At 26.7% G+C, this 19,019-nt stretch overlaps 1 protein-coding gene across 20 annotated transcripts in view; it reads right to left on the reverse strand.

The window, feature by feature from the left end:
- The window catches only part of LOC107451625 (telomerase protein component 1), a 300,321-nt gene that overhangs the window by 89,870 nt on the left and 191,432 nt on the right, over window positions 1-19,019 (reverse strand). For all 20 annotated transcript variants that reach the window (XM_021147109.4, XM_021147108.4, XM_087155402.1 and 17 more), the window contains 6 exons: window positions 16,217-16,375; window positions 12,157-12,333; window positions 7,756-7,995; window positions 5,627-5,740; window positions 3,689-3,806; window positions 2,623-2,802 (listed from right to left, as the gene is read on the reverse strand). In XM_021147109.4, coding sequence (XP_021002768.3) covers window positions 2,623-2,802; window positions 3,689-3,806; window positions 5,627-5,740; window positions 7,756-7,995; window positions 12,157-12,333; window positions 16,217-16,375 — 988 coding nt within the window. The remainder of the gene's footprint in view (window positions 1-2,622; window positions 2,803-3,688; window positions 3,807-5,626; window positions 5,741-7,755; window positions 7,996-12,156; window positions 12,334-16,216; window positions 16,376-19,019) is intronic.

Here is a 19,019-nt window from a genome sequence, read left to right on the forward strand (position 1 = left end):
AAAAACAAAAGATGCTTGAGATAACATCTCACCAGGTCTGAGGAAGAATAGACATTAATGTAGCATTCTTACATTGTGAGTGCACAAAAACAGTAGAAATATATACTTACAGTTAAAAATACGTTATTGATAAATTTATTATATGCTTTGAAAAGAAAGTTAAGTAGATTATGAATGAAAAAATTATGACAAACTAGAACCAGGGCTGTCTACCCACTCACCCACCTGCCAAAAAAAAAAAAGCCATCGAACGAAACCCCATAAAACCCATATTTTAGAGGGTCTTTTTAAGAAATGACAAAAAAGGAGTTTTCAAATCAAAAAAGGAGTTTCAAAGGACTTTTGATCAATCCTAAATTGTAAAAAATGAAAAAAGAAGGGCTACTGGGTTGGAAAGAATAATGAGTGTTTTTCTGATAGAACTGTCTTCTAGGTATCACCTATCTATATTTGAAAATATCCATAGAACAGAGTTTAAATAAAATTAAATTAATTAATTGAAAAGCATTTCTGGCTATATCTCATTGAATAAAAAGTGAAATGAAGCTATATAATAATTTAATTTGTTTGTTAAGCTTTTTTAAAAAAAAAAATAATAATAATAATTTTTTCAGCCCTGACTAGGTATTAGGCTAAGAATTTAGAGGATTACGTCGCTTTTTCCTCATTAAAAAGAGAATCAAGGTGTTTCACAATTATTGTGTGATAACATCAAAGAAAATAATGGTTAAAATATTTTCGTTGAATCTTTTTCGAAATCAAATGCTAAATATTGGTTGTTTCAGTGCTGCCATTCTAATAGACAATAAAATAATATTGCCTCTTGGCATAGCAAACGGGACTTTATCCATTGGTTGTTATAATGGAAAGGTTATTGTAATGAGGATCACACTACACAATATAAATTCAAATTTCTGTATGTAGTTAAATATTTAAATAAAATATGTAAGATTTTCTGTTAAGGTAATGCGTTTTATAAAATATTACCATTTAAAAAATTAAAAATTTAATTATCAGAAAAAATTAATGATTTAAATTTTCATGGCAGCCGTGAAATTGATGACAACAAATTTAATCTATTGCTCCTTTTTTTCAACAGCACAAAATTAAATTACTTTAAATAAAATTTTAGTTTTATGAGATGACAAAAGAGTATTTTGGTGAATTTTATCCATACAATAGATAAATTTAAAATATGTGTTCAAATTCCATAAAAAAATTTCTTAAAATTTGATGAATTAGAACATTACTGTCGAAAAATATTAAACAGTAGTTACTGAAATTCAGTAAACAGCAGAAAGAATTAAAATATTTATCTACTCATTCTATGTAATTATTTTATGTTTTATCATTTCATTTTCTATTCAATAAATACAGTATGATTTTGATAATAAACAAATCCATATATATGCCAAAAGTACATTTTCCCCCCAAATATTTACTCAAATTTCAAACCTCTATTAATGAAACTAAAGAATTGTTTTGTAACCCTATATGTAAAAAGCTATCCTTACTCTTTTGGAAATCATTTGAAACTTGTCACACATATACTGACATATGTGCTCTTACCATTTGACATTTGTTTAAAAAACAAGTCATTTTACAGTATTTCTGGTGTAAATTTCAATACTGTTAGCTAGGTGTATCTATATATATCTATCCTCACAGTAAGCAGTTCCTGATTTTCAGACAGAAATATGTGGCATATGATATTTTGTCAGTATAATTTTATTTGAAACTAATAACACATTGTAACAATTGACGCAGCGTTCCAAATTTCCTTTGTACTTTCCTCAAAATTAAAGCAAAAAAGTTGTTTTCTGAAACAGTTCCAGGAAAAGTAAAGAAATGTCAATTTGAAATTGCATGACTATATGTAAGTAAGCTCTTATTTTCTTGTTAGTAAAAGTTATAACAATCATTCAAGAAATCAAATATTGAAAATTGTTAAAATCAAAATTCTGCGAAGAATAAAACTAGTTTCATATACTAGTGAAAAAAGACCAATTTATATGCCATGGTATATTCATACAAGGAGAAAATCACAAATAAGTAATCACTACAATTTGGAGGAACTCTTACTCTGCTTATAATGTTCAACTGTGAGAAAGGGAGAGCTAATATTGCATATTAAAACATTTACAAAACCTTTACCAAAACAAATTTCAGGTTGAATAAGGAAAGAAAAATAAATTGTAATGTTACTGTTGTACTGAATGTTTTATTAAAGGAAAGTTTAAAAAATATCAGCAAACTGACAGTTTTATCACAAATTAAAAAGTTTTGATGTTACTTGCAACATTTTGGTATTTTTGTAAAGGATATTAGATAATGTCTGAAGAAGGTTCCAACTTAAAAGAAATCTATCATTTCTGGTTGTGTAATAGTTCAAATATTTTAAATAATTTTTTATATAACTGATATTTTAATTAGTTATTAAACATTTTGAAATCACAATAAATTACTTTTCATAAACCAATGCAGCGGAGGATATATTGCAGGATACAATGCAATAAATTGCAGCAGAGGCTATTTATATTTCTAAGAATTTTTTAAATCTCACTTAGTTCTAACATTGATTTTAAAGAAGTTTGTAAGAGAAAAAACAATGATCGCACATACAGCAAATGTTGTCTTGCCACAGCCAGATGCACCAGTTATCAGAAATATTCCACATTCTTTGTTAATTGTTTTGGCTAAATTTTCAGCAAGAAATCTTCTTGCACCAATAAAACAATGAAAATTGCTTAGTAGATGTTGCTGATGCTTTTCCTCTTCAGACACACAATCCAAAGGTGGTTCCTAAAGTTAAAAAAAACAAATGCCATGTTTCCTCTTTACAAAATGAATTTAACAAATTCATACTAAACAGTTTAAGGAATTAAACAATCTACATGTGACTGATACTATCTTACAATGAAAATAATAGTTTTTTAATGAAACAATATAAAGCATTACAATTCTTTGTAAATATTTTATGAAGTAAATCATCAAACTTCGAATGAAATTTCAAAATAAAAATTTTATCAGTTTCTTAATTAATAAAATATAAGTCTACCTAAATGTCTTTGACAAGATGAAAGCTTTGGTCTGTTTAAAGGAATTGATAATTTTGAAAGAAATATTTCAAATTATTAGAATTGGAAAACAAGTTCTAAAATTGGAGTAAGAGAGCAAGAAGTAAGTGCACTTTTTTTAATAACTGACTTAAATAAAGGGCTACATTTTTAATTATGAAAACAATTTTAAAAAATCTGAAATATAACAAAAAACATTATATTAGAAGGTTAAAAAGTTCATACATGACAAAAAATTTGAATTATAAATATTTTAAGTTGAATCTAAACATAGGAAGGAAAAATGTAAGGAAAAAGATTTGAAGATTAAAAATTGTATCAGATCTAATAGCACAAAAAAATTTTATAAGTAGATTTCTATGCTCTATCAGATCTGATACCATCTTTGATCGTAAACTTTTCAAATAATAAGTACCACTTCAAGAAGGTAATTCCATACAACTAAACATCTGATGATATTTAGTTGTATGTATTATTTATTTAGTTCTGATGATATTTGAGTAACATCAAAATAATAAAGATATTTTTTATAAAAAGAAAAAGAACAGTTTATTCATAAAATAGCATTTTTGTGGTTCCTATAATATAGAATTAATATCTGTTAGACTTACTTTTTCATGAATATCCTTGATAACATTCCATAAATCTTCTATTATAGCTTTTCCAAATGAATCCAGACCACTCAAAATAGGTTTTTCCTTTAATGCACCAGCAAATTTACAATCATACCTAAAATTAACACTAAATATTAGCATATATAGATACAAGATGGAAAATAGTAATATAAAACACACAATTTTTAGAAAAACTATTTTAAACAAAATGGATCCAATTCAAAAACATAATTTAATTCATTTAATATATTAAAGACTAATGACGTGCATAATTAATTGTATACTAATTATGTATAGTATTATATACAAATAAATGCACAATTTAGTATTTATTAGAGCTTAAGGGAAAGTAGTAAATATTCATTAGTAGGAATTTACACACAAGTTAAATTATTATTTGCATTTCCTTATCTTCTCATCTAACTTAAATTAAACAGCATAAGTTTGCTTTTTAAACACAAATTTCATAATAATGTCTGAATTTTGGTATATTTTTATATTTTGAATAAAATTACTATTATGGTTGATTTTGAGATTAAAACTTATTTACAAAAATATTTAACATTTAGAGAGTGGAGTGATTTTGCAGTGATTAAGATCATACACTGTTAATGTGTAAAACTGACTTTGATCGCTGGTAGCTTTTTGAAGTTTATCCAGCTTCAGATTGATGGGTACCAGTTTGTTTGAGAACTAAAGGTAGTCATTTCAATGTTGACCATATAGCCATCATCGTGCCATAAATCTTGAAAAGTTCTTCTTTGGATGACAGCCTGGCTGTTGAATGCGTGCTTACTTAAATTTATAAAATTAATCTAATGCAAATTGTAAAAAAAAAATTTAAAGATAAACCTAAATGTCAAAAGTCTTTCGACAAGTTTACACTATTAATGTACAGCAAAATTTAACTTATCATATTTTCTATTAAAATATATCCGTATGACACTAAGCACTAAAAAGAAGACTGTAAGGTTTGTTTTCTGAAAAACCCAGGCTTTTCGCAGTTCAGATTTACATTAACTAATAATTTATTTATCAATATAATGAATTTATGCAAAACATTCATTAAACTTTTTTTTTTATTAGTGCAACTACTTTTGATTTCTCTTTGTTGAAATGATTTTTTCAATAAAATATTTCAAATATGCAGGTTCTTACCAACTATGTAAGATTAAATTTATAACACATATTTTTCAAAATTTATATTTTGATTGCTAAAAATGACTTATTTTAACGATATGGTCATATTTGTCATTTGTAATTAAATAAGTTTATTAGAAAATGCTAAATTTTATAAAAATAAAGCTCTCTTTATTACAAGTTAATCCAACTCTTTTAAATCTTTCACAAAGCTTCGATAAAATATATGCTTTGAATTATTCCACAATTAAAATAAATAAATAACTGAGATAATCAATAGAAAGCTGAAGTCTTTTGCATTACAAACATAACACTTGGTAAAACAATATACTCCTCTACAAGGTTTCTGAGCTAAAATTAAAAAAGAGCTTTAGCAAAATCCTACAAGCCACAAGGCTTAAGAGTATGAGCATATGCTAGTCTAAAAGCTTGCATATGCCTCAATTCAATTTCTAATAAAAACTTTAAACATTTATTTGATGACAAGATTCTATGCAGGCTTAGCACTTGTAATTCTTCAACTACAAGGCAACGATGTATTTTTTGTTTGTCATTTTATCATTTTTAGTCAGTCGTTTAGCCTTTAGCTAGAAATGATACCGTAGCAGATACCTTGCTCCTCCATATTCAAGTGTTATTGTAATGAGGTTTACTCTAACAGTTTAACCCCTTAGCAGCAGTTCATTGATATTACACTGCTTTCTAGGACATAAAATCAGTTTAATCCTAAATAGTAGTGAAAATTGTCAGAAATACAATTAAAGAGTTAAACAATAAAATTTAACTGCAACACACCCATCAAATACTGGCAATCCACTATTACGAATTTTGGTTTTTAGTTCTTCCAACTTTAGTTTGGAATCTGGGGTTTCTGATATAAAATACTCTTGATATTTTGGAGGCACTTCACTAAAAAAAAAGTATAATTCAATTAGTAAAATAATATAATAAAAAGCAAACAATATAAAAATAACAAAAACAATATAAGAATAATAGCTCATGATGCTTTGGGGGTACTTAACTAAAAAAAAGTATAATTTCATTGGTTTTAAAATGATGTAGAAATGATTATAAAAATAGGATCAGTAAATTGCATAACAATAATATAGCAATTGTAGGTAAAACCTAATCTTTTACAAGCATTATTATTTTTTATTGTGGGCGAGTTTTAGAGCAGCTACAAGAATTTTTTCAATATTATAAAATATAAGTTTGCCTTGCTAATTAAAGTAAGTAATGATTCTTAAATATTATATTTTTAAAGTCTCTTAAAAAAAGAGAATGCTTAGGAATAGAGCGGGTACAACTAATGGAATAGAATAAGTATTATCATGCTAGGCTCTGTAATCAAATGAATAAAAGAAAAAATCTTTACTACGACATATAAGAATCTGTCATTCAATTGATCATTGAAGCAAATAATTGATATTTGAAAGGAATAATTTCATGGTTAATGAATTAAATATTTATCACATAACTGATTGGCAAGCATGCTGTAAAAGCACTACTCTAAGACAATTTATGTTAAAAAAGTATTGTTCTTGTTATCTATTTCTAAGTTTTAAATCATTACTTGGCTGGGATGGCCTGGTTGGTAGGGCATTGGGCTCATGTTCAAAAGGTTGCGAGTTTGATCCCCTTGGCCAAAGACTCTCTGTGTACGAAATGGTGAGCGGTGAAAGCTAAATCTCTTGGGATTACAAAGTCCTCTAAGTTCCCATAACAAATAAATATTTCTGGGGATATTGGATCGGAGATTGATCATGCTCTGGTTCAGGTCAAAATTATGGTCTGCGGATAGATGGATGGTGAGAACATGGGTCCACCCTGTAAAAAGGGTTGTGATGTATGTGCATGGTAGAAGTCAAATTCTTTGCCATAGATGGTGCCAGAGGAAAACAAGAAGCGCACCTCTCTGCCTTAAAAATAGGCTTGTCAGTATTGACAAGTAGCATAAGACAACAACAAAAAATCATCTCCTAAGAGCTCAGGAGATAGAATGAGCTTGCCTTCCAATGAGGTGAAACAGGTTCGAATCCCAGGGATGACTGGTTGATTCGAATTCCGCACCTGACTTGTACTGACCACAGTGCTGACGTAAAATATCCTCAGTGGTAGATGGATCACAGGTTAGAGTCTCCTTGCCATCAGGCTAACCGTGGGAGATTTCTGTGGTTTTCCTCTCCATGTAAGTCAAATGTGGATTAGTTTTATCAAAAAGTCCTCCCCAAAGGAAAGTTTCTCCTAATACTTGATCCAGGAGTTCCCTTGTCTTCACGATTGGGTTCAAAATTACAAGGCTATAGAGTTGAATATTGGTAGTCGTAAACCCAAAATTGAATTGGTTGTTCAATGATGGCTGTAAAATAAAAATCATTTTTTAATAGTTTCGTTGCCTATATGGCACCAACTCATGATGGGAAATCAGTTCTAAAGAGCTTATTATACACAATCCTGGAGCTTGGAGAGATAGTATCGCACAAGTCAACAAGATCATAACAGAGCAGCTCTGGAGTAAAGTTTATATGCCAGTTGTTAAGTTATGTGGTTTCAAATTTTTAGCTTGTTATTAGTAATGAAAAAAGTATTATAATTGTAGAGGCCTAAAATTGTAGAGAAAAATTGCTAGTAGAATGGTTGTCAATTTTCTATTAGGAAAGGTCTAAATATTATTTAGTAATCAGCATGATACATCTAATTGAGTTTCATTACCACTTTTTAACTACATTTGTTATAAGGAGTAAGTTGCTTCCTGGAAAAAATCTATTTCTATGATGGAGCAATAACTATCAACACACTGTCTCGTGACTGGCAGTCAGAGTGTTCAAAAACTGAAATACACATTTCTACTATGTAACTCAGAGAGATAACTATGTAACCCTAAGAAGTCTATTTCAGCAAATCAGGCTGAAAATAATACTTACCTCAAGAAATTCGATTTTCGGAAGTAAAAGAATGCTCGTTTATTTGCTAACTTCTCTGGTCTCAGAGCTCCGGCATGCATCTCTAATTCAGTTATAGATAGACTTTGAGGATAATCTTTCACCCACTGTAATTCAGGACAATCAGGGGTACCATAAGTATAAACAGATCCATATCTTTGTCCTAGTAAGCCAATAAATAAATCACACTTTTCAGCTTCAATGAGACACAACTCAGCAGCACTAAAAGAATGTTTTAATTAGTAACATAATAAAAATAAAATATACATATTATATATTAATAATGCTTATAAAAATTAAGAAACAATTTAAAAGGACTGATGCAAATTAATTATAAAAATGAATGAGGAGGGCATACACAATCCTTTTTTAATCTCAACCTTAAGAAGTCTCATTTGATAACTTAAAATAATTACATAATTATAATTTTATACAATATTTACACCCTTTCTATTCATCTTTCAAATTCATGTAAAAAATAAAAAGCAGTGATAAAGCAAAATTTCAGTTTTTCATGATGTTGAGAATGATACATATTTTACTAGATTTATTAAAAGTAACATATATTTGTATTCGGGAGGTTAGTTTCAAGCATTTCAAAAAATAATTCCATCTTTTGTTTGATTATCTTGTTCAAGTTTGATCTTTTACCCTACTAGTTGAACCTCTTTTCCAGTTAAAACTTCTTCGCAATTTGATAATCAGCATTTAAGTATAATAAAACTTATGTTTAATTATAAAGAAATATTATTTGTGCTCCTTTACATTGCTATCATTCCGACTTTTATAGTTTTTTTACAACTACATTTCATTTCCTGTACTTCACATCTTCTCAGACATTTGTGATGTGAGGTTGTCAAATTTTACTTTTCATGTCTCAAATAAAAATATATTTGTTAAACTGTTTTTTAGTGATTTGTTTAAATCACATGCTTCTTGTACACTGAAAAAATCAAATAAATTAAGAGCCAGTTTTTTGAAGTTCAATAGGTTAGGTACTTTATGTTTTTGATGTTGTTGATTTTTTCCAGATCCTTTATGAAAAATTATTCAACATGTAATTTTATTTTTGCAATTTTTTTTATTTAACATTGGGTTTCGAAGCTCTGTCACCAAGGAAAATAAAAAAAAAAGTCACAGTTTAAGTGACTTACAGTCAAAGCAATGAGATGATTTTGATCACCTTGCCATGGGCTTTACAATAACTTAAATAATTTAAAAGTTATTAAACTTTTTCACAAATCACCAATTTGCGACTCTTTTTCAACCTAGATGAAAAATTATCAAAATCACTGCCTAATTCTCAGCTTTTGCAAATTTTCATGAGCCCAAGTAATGTAACATTGGAGTAAGTTTTTAAATATTAAAAAAGATATCATTTTCACAAAACTGTGACTTTTCTCCATATTGACATTTTGCACCCTTTCCAAAATAAGCGTAGACAGTGCTGGCTTTAGATAAGCTACATAAATAACCTAAGAGTCTTAAATAACAGTTGCAAACTCACAGCAGTTATAAAAATAGCAAATCATTGGCAAAAGAGCCTCTTTTCATAATAGGACTGAGCATTTGAAAAATATCCTAAGTTTAGGGGGTTTAAATTAAGAAGAAAAAGAAGCATATGGATTTACATATGATTGTACTTCTTGTATGGATTTAACTATGATATTAAAATTTATTTAGAGCTCAACTATTTCCACACTAACTAATAAGACATAAGCATTTATGGTTGATCAATATAAATCATATCAATAAGTATTTATGGTCATTTAAAACAACAGAAAAAAATACTTTTCTTAGATTTTTATAGTCAAAATGAACTTGCAGGAACAGTCAACTAAAAACCCAAGCAGCAGATAGATTTTGTTTTATGCTTCCTTAATGACAATCTTCATTGTGACAATCGAAGGATATCAAAGGCATTTATAACATCATTGTTCAATATTTATTGGTAACACGTTTTAAATTTTATATAATAAAATATCAGTAGCATAGATAGGCGTTTTTCAAGGGAAGTGTTACGAATCCCCATCTATATTCTGAGAAAGTAAAGTATTCAAATTTTTCTCAAACTTTCGCACTAAATAACAATTAAACTTTCAATTGTTTAAAGTATGTATACTTATAGCAGAATTTATTGCAATATTATCACCAAAATAAATTTATAATCAATCAAATGTCAGATATTTCTCTGACCAGTTAAAACAATAAAAATTTAACTGGAGCTTCTTGCTGGATGGCATCATAAGTTTCAATAGTTTCCTTACCGCTACAAGGCAAATTTGGCATCAAAGGAAATTTATCATCAATCTACTTTCCCATTAGATAGAATTCTCAAATCTCAATTGTTGCTTTATGCTTATTGAAAATACAGTTTCAATCATTGCATGGCTACTAGAAATTTGTTTCAAGACAAAGATTTATCACCAGTTAAAATCAAATTTCAACAATTTTCTGTCTAGATAGAATGCAAAAATTTTAACTGAAGTTCTGTGTCTGACAACAATGCAAGTTACAATCATAATTTCATTCATTTTTCCATAAAAACAAACCATCATACAAAACAAGAATAGGCAAAAATAACTTGACTGAATTTTTAAAAAAAATATGTATGTTTTTTATGTGCATGAAAAAGGAAAAAATATTTCTATATTTTGAAGAAAAAAAAACCACTTTAGGCGTTTCTTCCTTGGAGAGATTTGGAAAGACAAAATGTGAATTTATTTTCGTCTTTTTTTCATCCATTTGCAAAATGTTATTAATTAGCCAGTCACCAACAAACATTTAATTACATTTTTAAGCAAACTGACTGTTTCAGGTGACTCAATAGACTCCATAATTCTTGCATTTATAATTGTTTTACAACTACATTTAATTTCGTGTACCATATTTCTTTTCAGAGATTCGTGATGTGAGGTCGTAAATTTTTACATCTCATATTTTAAATAAAACTGTATTTGTTGTTAAACTGCTTTTTAATCATTTGTTTAAATCCCATGCATGGTGTACAATATAAAAATGGGATAAATTAAGAGCCAGTTTTTCTGAAGTTCGATAGTGTTAGGTACTTGATGCTTTCGATGTTGCTCAATTTTTGAAAGATGTGTGAGATTTACTTTCAGCATAATTTTAAAACTGTCAAAAACCTTAAATTTTGCACCAGTTTCATAGTTAATAACAGCATTCACTAAAAGTGAACAGGTAGAAATTTTCCTGGAAAAGTATCCTTCAGTATAGCCAAAACAAGATCAATTGATAGATTTATGGAATCAAATTTAATAGTTATATATTGCAGACTTAAACTTTGAATCCTGTCACTGAGTAGTTAAATACAGAAATAATTAGAGGATAAAAAGTTGCGTTTTATCCCTAATATGTAAATTTGCTGAGTGTGTTCCAGCCCAAAGTGAGCTTAAGTCATCATTTCTTGCTACTACATTAACATCAAATTTCAAAGTCATGCCACATGTACACCAGGCATATGTAGATTTTAATTAAGAACTACTCATTAGCATGTATTTTCAGAAATATATACCTTTGTGATTCCCTATAGTAACAAGTAGATTTTGACAGCAAAATTCTAGGAAAATAAAAGTTATTTAGAAAATTTTTGAAAGACCTTAGAAACAAACGTCCACTGATAGTATTCATCTCTTAATAGTTAATGTGGAAGTAGTAAAACACAAAATTGTGGTCACTATCGGTGTTTACTTATTTAAAAAAAGTATTACTGTATGAACATACAGGTATGTTTTTATAAAAAATTTTTCAGAGGATCTTCAGCTCTGACCCTCCAAAACCTTCAGAAAAAAGTTTTTTTTATTAAATAAAAGAATTATGCACGTTTGTTTTACATCAAAAATATAACCTGAAAATTTCTACAAAATCAAAAATGTCTTTTAAAAATAAAAACTGGCTCAGAATGCATAAAATTATGGGCAAAAATATTTTCCTGAAGCAAGAAAGTAGTAGAAGTAGAATACAAAATTATGGTCTCTATCATTGTTCACTTATTTCACAAAAAATATTACTGCAGTACATGCATTTATGTTTTTTTTTTTTTTTTAAATTTCAGAGGATCTTCAGCTTTGACTTTCCAATAACCTTTAGAAAAAAGTTTTCTCTATTAAATAAAAAAATGCATGTTTAATAGTTTTACATCAAAAATATAACCTTAACATTTCTACAAAATCAAAATTGTCAATTGAACTTTGCCTGATTGCCAAATTTTAAAAAAAAAAACTGGCTCATGATGCATAAAATTACAAGTGAAAATATTTCTCTGAAAGAAAACTCTATATGCAATAGATAGTACATAGTAAAATCAGAGAGAGTCAAAGGAACATTTTAAAAAGATTTAATTGAAAAAAAATTAGTACACACCGCTTAGTAGTACAATCAGCTTCAGTAATGCCCCATCTTAAATCAACTTCATTTATTTTTACAAACACAGACGATGCCCTTCTCCTTAGTTCAGGCATGACATACCGAACTAACATATCTCTTTCAGAATGCATATCTTTGAATGTGGATGATATAAAGATGCGTACCGAATGCCACCTTAAAATTCATAAAACACTTATAAACAAAAATATTTGGTGAAATAAAGTTGTATTTTACATTAAAAAATAGGATAAAATATCAATTACAATATGAGATTAGTCAGATAAAATATCATTTTATAAATAAAAGCCCTGATCTTTGATAGTAATAGCTAAAAAACAGTTTCAAGTCTATAAAAGAGTATTTCTTCCCAAATTAAAATTGCTTGACAAAACTAACAAGAAAATTTAACTTAAGATGTATGTAACTGAATTACAAAATACAGTATTAAAATATTAAAAGTGCAAAAAGTGGGTAAGGAAATTGAACTCCTCTCCCCTCTCAAAAATAAAATAAAAATAAACTGCACAGAGAAACAAAAAATAAGTGCAGAGAAAGTTATTTAAGATTAACCTTTCTTTTTTTGAAAAAAAAAAATATATAAATGACTCCTTATAATTCAACTCCTCCCCCCTCAAAAAAAAGAAAAGAAATATGTCCACCAAAACAAAAAGTAAGTGTAGAGAAACATATTTAAGATTAACCTTTTCTTTTGAAAAAAAAAATTATAAATGACTCCCTAGTGATGAATTTGAATACTTATTTAGAATAAAAAGTAATTACTGATTTGTATGGACAATTTCATAAAAAAGTTTTCACTTATAACTTGAAACCCTAAAAATATTATCAATAATAAACATCAATTTAATCCTTTGAGAACAGAACTCTTAGGCTAAATTCTAGCAAAATTTAATAGTTAACTACTGTTTTTGCATTGAACAATATGAACAGTATTTTGTACACAGTAACAGTAGTAAAGTAACTAGTAAAAACAGTAAACAGTAGTTTTGCAAACAGTAGTAAAGTAACTAGTAAAAAGTTAAGTTCAATGTTCAGAAGGTGAATGTGGCAAATTTTATAAATTAATTAAAAACTTGTTTTGCTTTTGACTTTAAGCCACATAATTTAGTAAAAATTTAAAAGAAAACAATTAACTGAATAAAAACAAATTGGATAAAATTTCCTTTAAAGATATTTTCAATTTTATTTAGCAAATTTGATATCGATATTTTTGAATTTGATATTGATTACTTTTACTTTAATTTTTAAAAATTTACCAAATCCTATAAAATAAATCAAATTAACTCATTCAAATCTTTTTTTTTCCATTTCAAACTAGTTTAGTTTAAATCATTAGTCATTGAATTATACCTTGCTTATAAATTAAGGATACTTTATGAAAGGAAACTTCATATTTTAAAGATGATTTTATGCATGTTTTTGTTGAGAAACATTATTATTAATTTTGTTTATCTGGTTCTTCTTCCATTCAAAGTTCAAATCAGATTCATGTGACAAATGAAACATTTTTAGTGTTTCCATCAGGAATTTTAAGAAAACATAAGTTCAAGATTTTAAGACTACAATAAAATGCCCATTTTGCTTTTCATCTATGTGGTTGCTCTAGTAAAAAACAGAAAAAAAAAACATTTAACTCTAAGATTTTGTTAATGTCATCATAACAAAACTTTCAACATTTTAAACACATCATATATGCATAGTTTTTGCATCATTATCACTGTTTGTTGATGATGCTTTACAACTTTCTACTTTCTTCATCTTTTTTCCTTTTATTTATAAATTTTATTTTATGTATTTTTTTTAGTGTAATTAAGCTTTTATTTTAATTATTAAAAGAGCTAAAGATAAAATATCAATTAAAAGCAAAATGCAACAAAAAATTTAAAAGTAAAGAACATTGCCTCAAGAATAGTAGCTCAGTAATTCTTGGTAGAAAGGCTGCACCCATGAAAAACTCATTTAAAATTTTCAAATTATCATGTCATATAAAAATACAAAAATTAATCTTTTTTTAGCTCTGTGGACAATTTATTTCCATTATTAACTAAAATTTTGTTTACACAAATGATTATTGTTCTAGTAAATAAAATTTAAAAGTTTTTCCTTTTTTGAGTAAAATTCACTGAGTTTAAAAAAGCAACAACACAAATAAAGTAGTAGTCATCAGTTAAGAACACATTAGAATAATATCTCTGGAAAAAAAACGCTACTAAATTTTAAAGAGCATTAAAAGTTACTGAACAGTGCACAAAAAAAACGAATACTACCCAGAATAACTTTTGATCTAATGATTGGATTTTCACGTTCAGAGGGTCACCCTCTCTAGCCATTAGGATTGAGTCCTCAAATGTGAAAACCCAATCAGTAGATTAAAAGTTATTCAGGGTGGTCCTTTTTTTGCACTCACTGTACATCAATAGAAAATCACTAATACTTCTAATCAGGATTCGCTGATTTAAATCAAATGATTTTTTTAAAAAAATCATTCATTTAAATCAACTTTTTTTTACATCTATATATATTGATTTTAAAAGTTGAAAAACAGTGTTTCAAATTATTGATACTTTTATTATTTTCTTTTCTTAGTTTTAAAATTTATTTTAAATAAATTGCTGCGTTAATTCATTTTAATTAAAGAAATTTCTTTCTTGGTGTGTGTTAAATTCCAACACATATATAATTACATTTTTAAAAGTCTTTTAATTCTTGTGATTGAAAGTACAGATTAAAGTACACATTTAATGCTGTCTTAATATAGACTTGCATAGCTTTAGAAAGTAATTAATAGACATGAATTTTGAAAAAAATTCTTATTTAAAATTCTTAATTCTATTGTTCTTAATTAAAATTCGACCTTTTGATTGTAACAGCATGGAATTAAAATTTACATTCTATTTTATTGGTGGAAAATATGTGTTTCTAAAGCTTGAGGTTATATTAAAAAGAAATTACCCTAATATGCCAAAATAGAAAGGGAAAAAAAAGGCTAGTGAATTCAGATATTTTTTCCTGATATAGAGTCATTCTTCCTTTTCAAAGTCTATTTGAGGAAGTAGAGTTATTAACTGGAAACTGGTATTTTTTTCTCATAATATGCTTACAGTATCTTTGACATTATCAGATTTTCTATAAAGAAATTTTGTGAAAAAAAATTCCAATGAATACATAAATTTTTTTTAGCTTATCTATTTTGATATAGGATTAAAAATGAATATTTTATTATAAAAATATATAGATCAAATATTTATTTATTTTTTGATGAATGACTACATTTATAAACAAAATCTGTTGCATTTATTTTGTTACTAAAAATCAAGTGAAAATTAAAATTATGGTCTGCTAATTGAAACTTTAATTTAATAGTTAAAGAGTCTGTCCAAGACAAATTTGCTACTGCGTAATGGTACCTTCACAAATTCAACTTTAGGCAAATTTCACAAAATACTTTTTTTTAAATATTATTTTTGTGTTTCATAATAAATGAATAAATCCATATTTTTGTGTTGATTTTTTAATATTATTTTGAATTTTTACAAATTGTGTCTAAATTTTTACAAAATAAATACCTAGACAGACCCCTTTCATTAAATTCTCTATTTCATCTAGTCTTCAAATTTCAATTATGCATTTGTTTCAAAATGGTTGCTATGCATTCAAAGCTATGTATTACAATGAAAAATTACATTTGTAAGTTAGAGCTTCTAAAATATTGCTTTAATATTAATTTTATTTTGAATAAACATTTATAAAGTATTTTTAATCATAATTTAAAGTCTTTACAATGTGTTTGAATAAAAATAAAAAAAATCTGATTTTAAAATTTTTTTTTTTAAAAAAATAAAAAAAATCACGAACTCTGCTTCTAATATAACATTAGGTTCCGTTACTCAATATCAAGATCATTGGTTGGTAGTAGCATGCTACAAATAGTAAAATTCCAATAGTTCATTGATAAAACAGTAGAGATAGCAGCTATGTATATGTATGTAACATTAAATATTTTGCTATTTTTTTAAACCATTTAAGCACATAAATTTACTTTGGTTCTCTTGAATAAGCAGGTATAGTATTTTCGTCAATGTCATCAGAACCAACTTTTTTCACTGGGAAAGAATTGTGAATACTTTTTAAATCATATTTTTTATCAATGTTTTCCACACAGGTGAGCTGACCATTATTAGAGCGTTCTGATATAAACCTGTAAAAAAGAATTTAATCACATGTCAAAAGTCTGAAAGTATGTTTTTCACAAATAGTTTTGATTCTAAATTTTTAAAATATATATTAACTACAACCTAATTATTAATTCAATTCTAAAACAACACCAGAATACGGAATAAGTTTTAAATACGGAAAAGTTTACTAATATACATTTCAAAATTTGAGGGAAAAAATACTATTTAGAAAATTGCATTAGAGCCCTCTGAAAAAAAATATAAATAGTTAAATTAAAATAATCATTGCTTATTTTTAAAAGTACTTAGAAAGGATATGAATTGATTAATTATTAATAAGTATAATTCGTTTGAAACTAAATTACACAGAATATTGTTGGAAAGCATTAAGTCATATTTAAGTCAGGAAAAATAATAATTTAATATCTTTATTGTCAGCATAAAATTAAATAATAGTTTTGTAAAGTTCTTGTAATCTATTATAAGTACAGTATTTGATGTTTCAAAGCAGATGATATTAATTATATACTCTTTACTTGTTATTTAGTGGCATAGCTATAGCGGGAAACAAGAAAGAGGACAGTTTCTGAATATGAGCCTGAGTTGCTTTTCTCAATAAAAACAAATACAAAAATTAAATAACAGAATGCTCTAAAATTTTTTTTTCTCTAAATACATACACTTTTTAAGTTTTAAGCAAAATGAATGACTCAAAATGGTCTAAATGAATGAAATTAGGTCTAATGAAGTTAAATTGTTTCACAAAAATTAAAACTGAGTTGCTTACATCAAATAAATAAATAAATGAAATTAAATTAAAAAATAGATAGAAAGCTTCACTGATCAATTTTAAGTTTTAATATCTGCTTAACTTTAAGTACACCTTAAAGTTAAGCAGATATTAAAACTTAATTTTAAGTTTTAAATCTGCTTAACTTTAAGTACACCTTAGTTAAGCAGATTTCACTAGGATACTGAGGTGAAATACATTATTGTAAGTTCACCTTAAAGAATATTTCGATGATTTCCATTTATATTTCAGCTTTTTTTTTTATAAAGAAAAAGCGAAATAAGTGATGGAAATAAATAAAAACAAATATAATGAAAAGAATAGTAGTGACATCTAATGCAAACAGTGTTGCACATAAAAATAATTAATTTACAATAAAAATAATTATTTTCTAAATTAAAATAGACTGTACAAATGAGACTTAGAATCTTGCTTTAAACAGAAAAAAATAATTTAATTATGTTAAATCCTACAGTTACAGTATAATTATGTATTTTGGTGTTGGACGTAAAATATCAAAAGTGAATCTTGAGAAATTTTTTTATAAATCAAAATGTGAAATGTTTCTACGCATTTGTGCAAGATAGCCTGTTTTGTTACAGTTTACTCTAATTATTATTTATTCAATGTTCCATTATTAGTGTGAATTTTTTTAAAAAAAAAATAACTGTATCTATTAGAGATTTGCTTACCACAGTTAAAAATTGCAAATGATGTAGCCCTACATTTAACAGTTTGTAACTAATTGAAAACTGACATTTATAAGTTAAAAGTCATTATACCTAAATCTTAATTTTTTTTTACCTTGAAAATACCTTATTTACTTAAAAATATTAAGTTTAAAATTTTGATCACCTTGTAACCTTACCATGGAATTGCCCTACTAGAAGGTTTCTCCATTCATTTAGCAACCATGGGAGAGTTTCATGTATCATTCTAGTTTAACAGGGTCATAATGGAGCAAATTTTAATGCAAGAAAAGTACTGATAAGTTGATGGTAATTCAACAGTTTATCAATAAATTTCTGTCCAAAAAAAGACGGTATTACGGATGGTAAAATTATTTAAATTAAGAAAATCCAAGCTTTTCTTTAAAATTCCCTGATTTTTCTAGGTTTTTATCTGAATTTCCCTGCTTTTTCGAGTATAAAAAAATTTCTTGATAATTCCAGGTTTTCAAGGTTTTCCAGGTGGGTGGCCACCCTGCGATAAAAATTCTTTTGAAAGATTAAAAATTGTTGTAGTCGACTGTCATAATTTATATGTTCATAAACTTTTTATGGATTTATAAACTCACTCTGATTCGACTATCCACTAAAATAACTTTTAATGACTCAGTAATAAAAAAAATCACTATTTATTGGTAACTTGTTATTAATATACTTTTCACTAATCCATTTGTAAGAAAATGTTTATGAAATTTATGCAACCTTTAAAATATCTATTTGAAATAAACTAAAAATGGCCTCATATAAAATATAATAAAAAGAAATGACTGCCGTTATAGTAATAGATAAATCATTATTGCTATTGAGTAAGTTTTGGAAAGATTTGATTTTCCCTACCCAGACTAACATAGGCTTATAAAACTATATAAAAAAATAAATAAAAAACAATCTGCAACATAAATTTCAACAATAATAAACATTTAGATAAATTAGATGAATTAAGAAGTTATTGATCTCGCTATTAGCAAATATTTGTAGTGAAAAAGAAACTTTACTTTACTTTTCCAGAAAATCTTTTGATAACTATTTCAAACACACATTAAAGAACAAAAAATGAAAAATATTATTAGAATGATTAAATATTTCTTGTTGCTCACATAAAATTTACTAAGATCTTAGTAATTATCTAATCTTTACTAATTATCTCAG

Source organism: Parasteatoda tepidariorum, chromosome 11 (assembly GCF_982258835.1).
Source record: "Parasteatoda tepidariorum strain Cologne lab strain chromosome 11, Ptep-v5.0, whole genome shotgun sequence".
NCBI classification, from domain to species: Eukaryota; Metazoa; Arthropoda; class Arachnida; order Araneae; family Theridiidae; genus Parasteatoda; species Parasteatoda tepidariorum.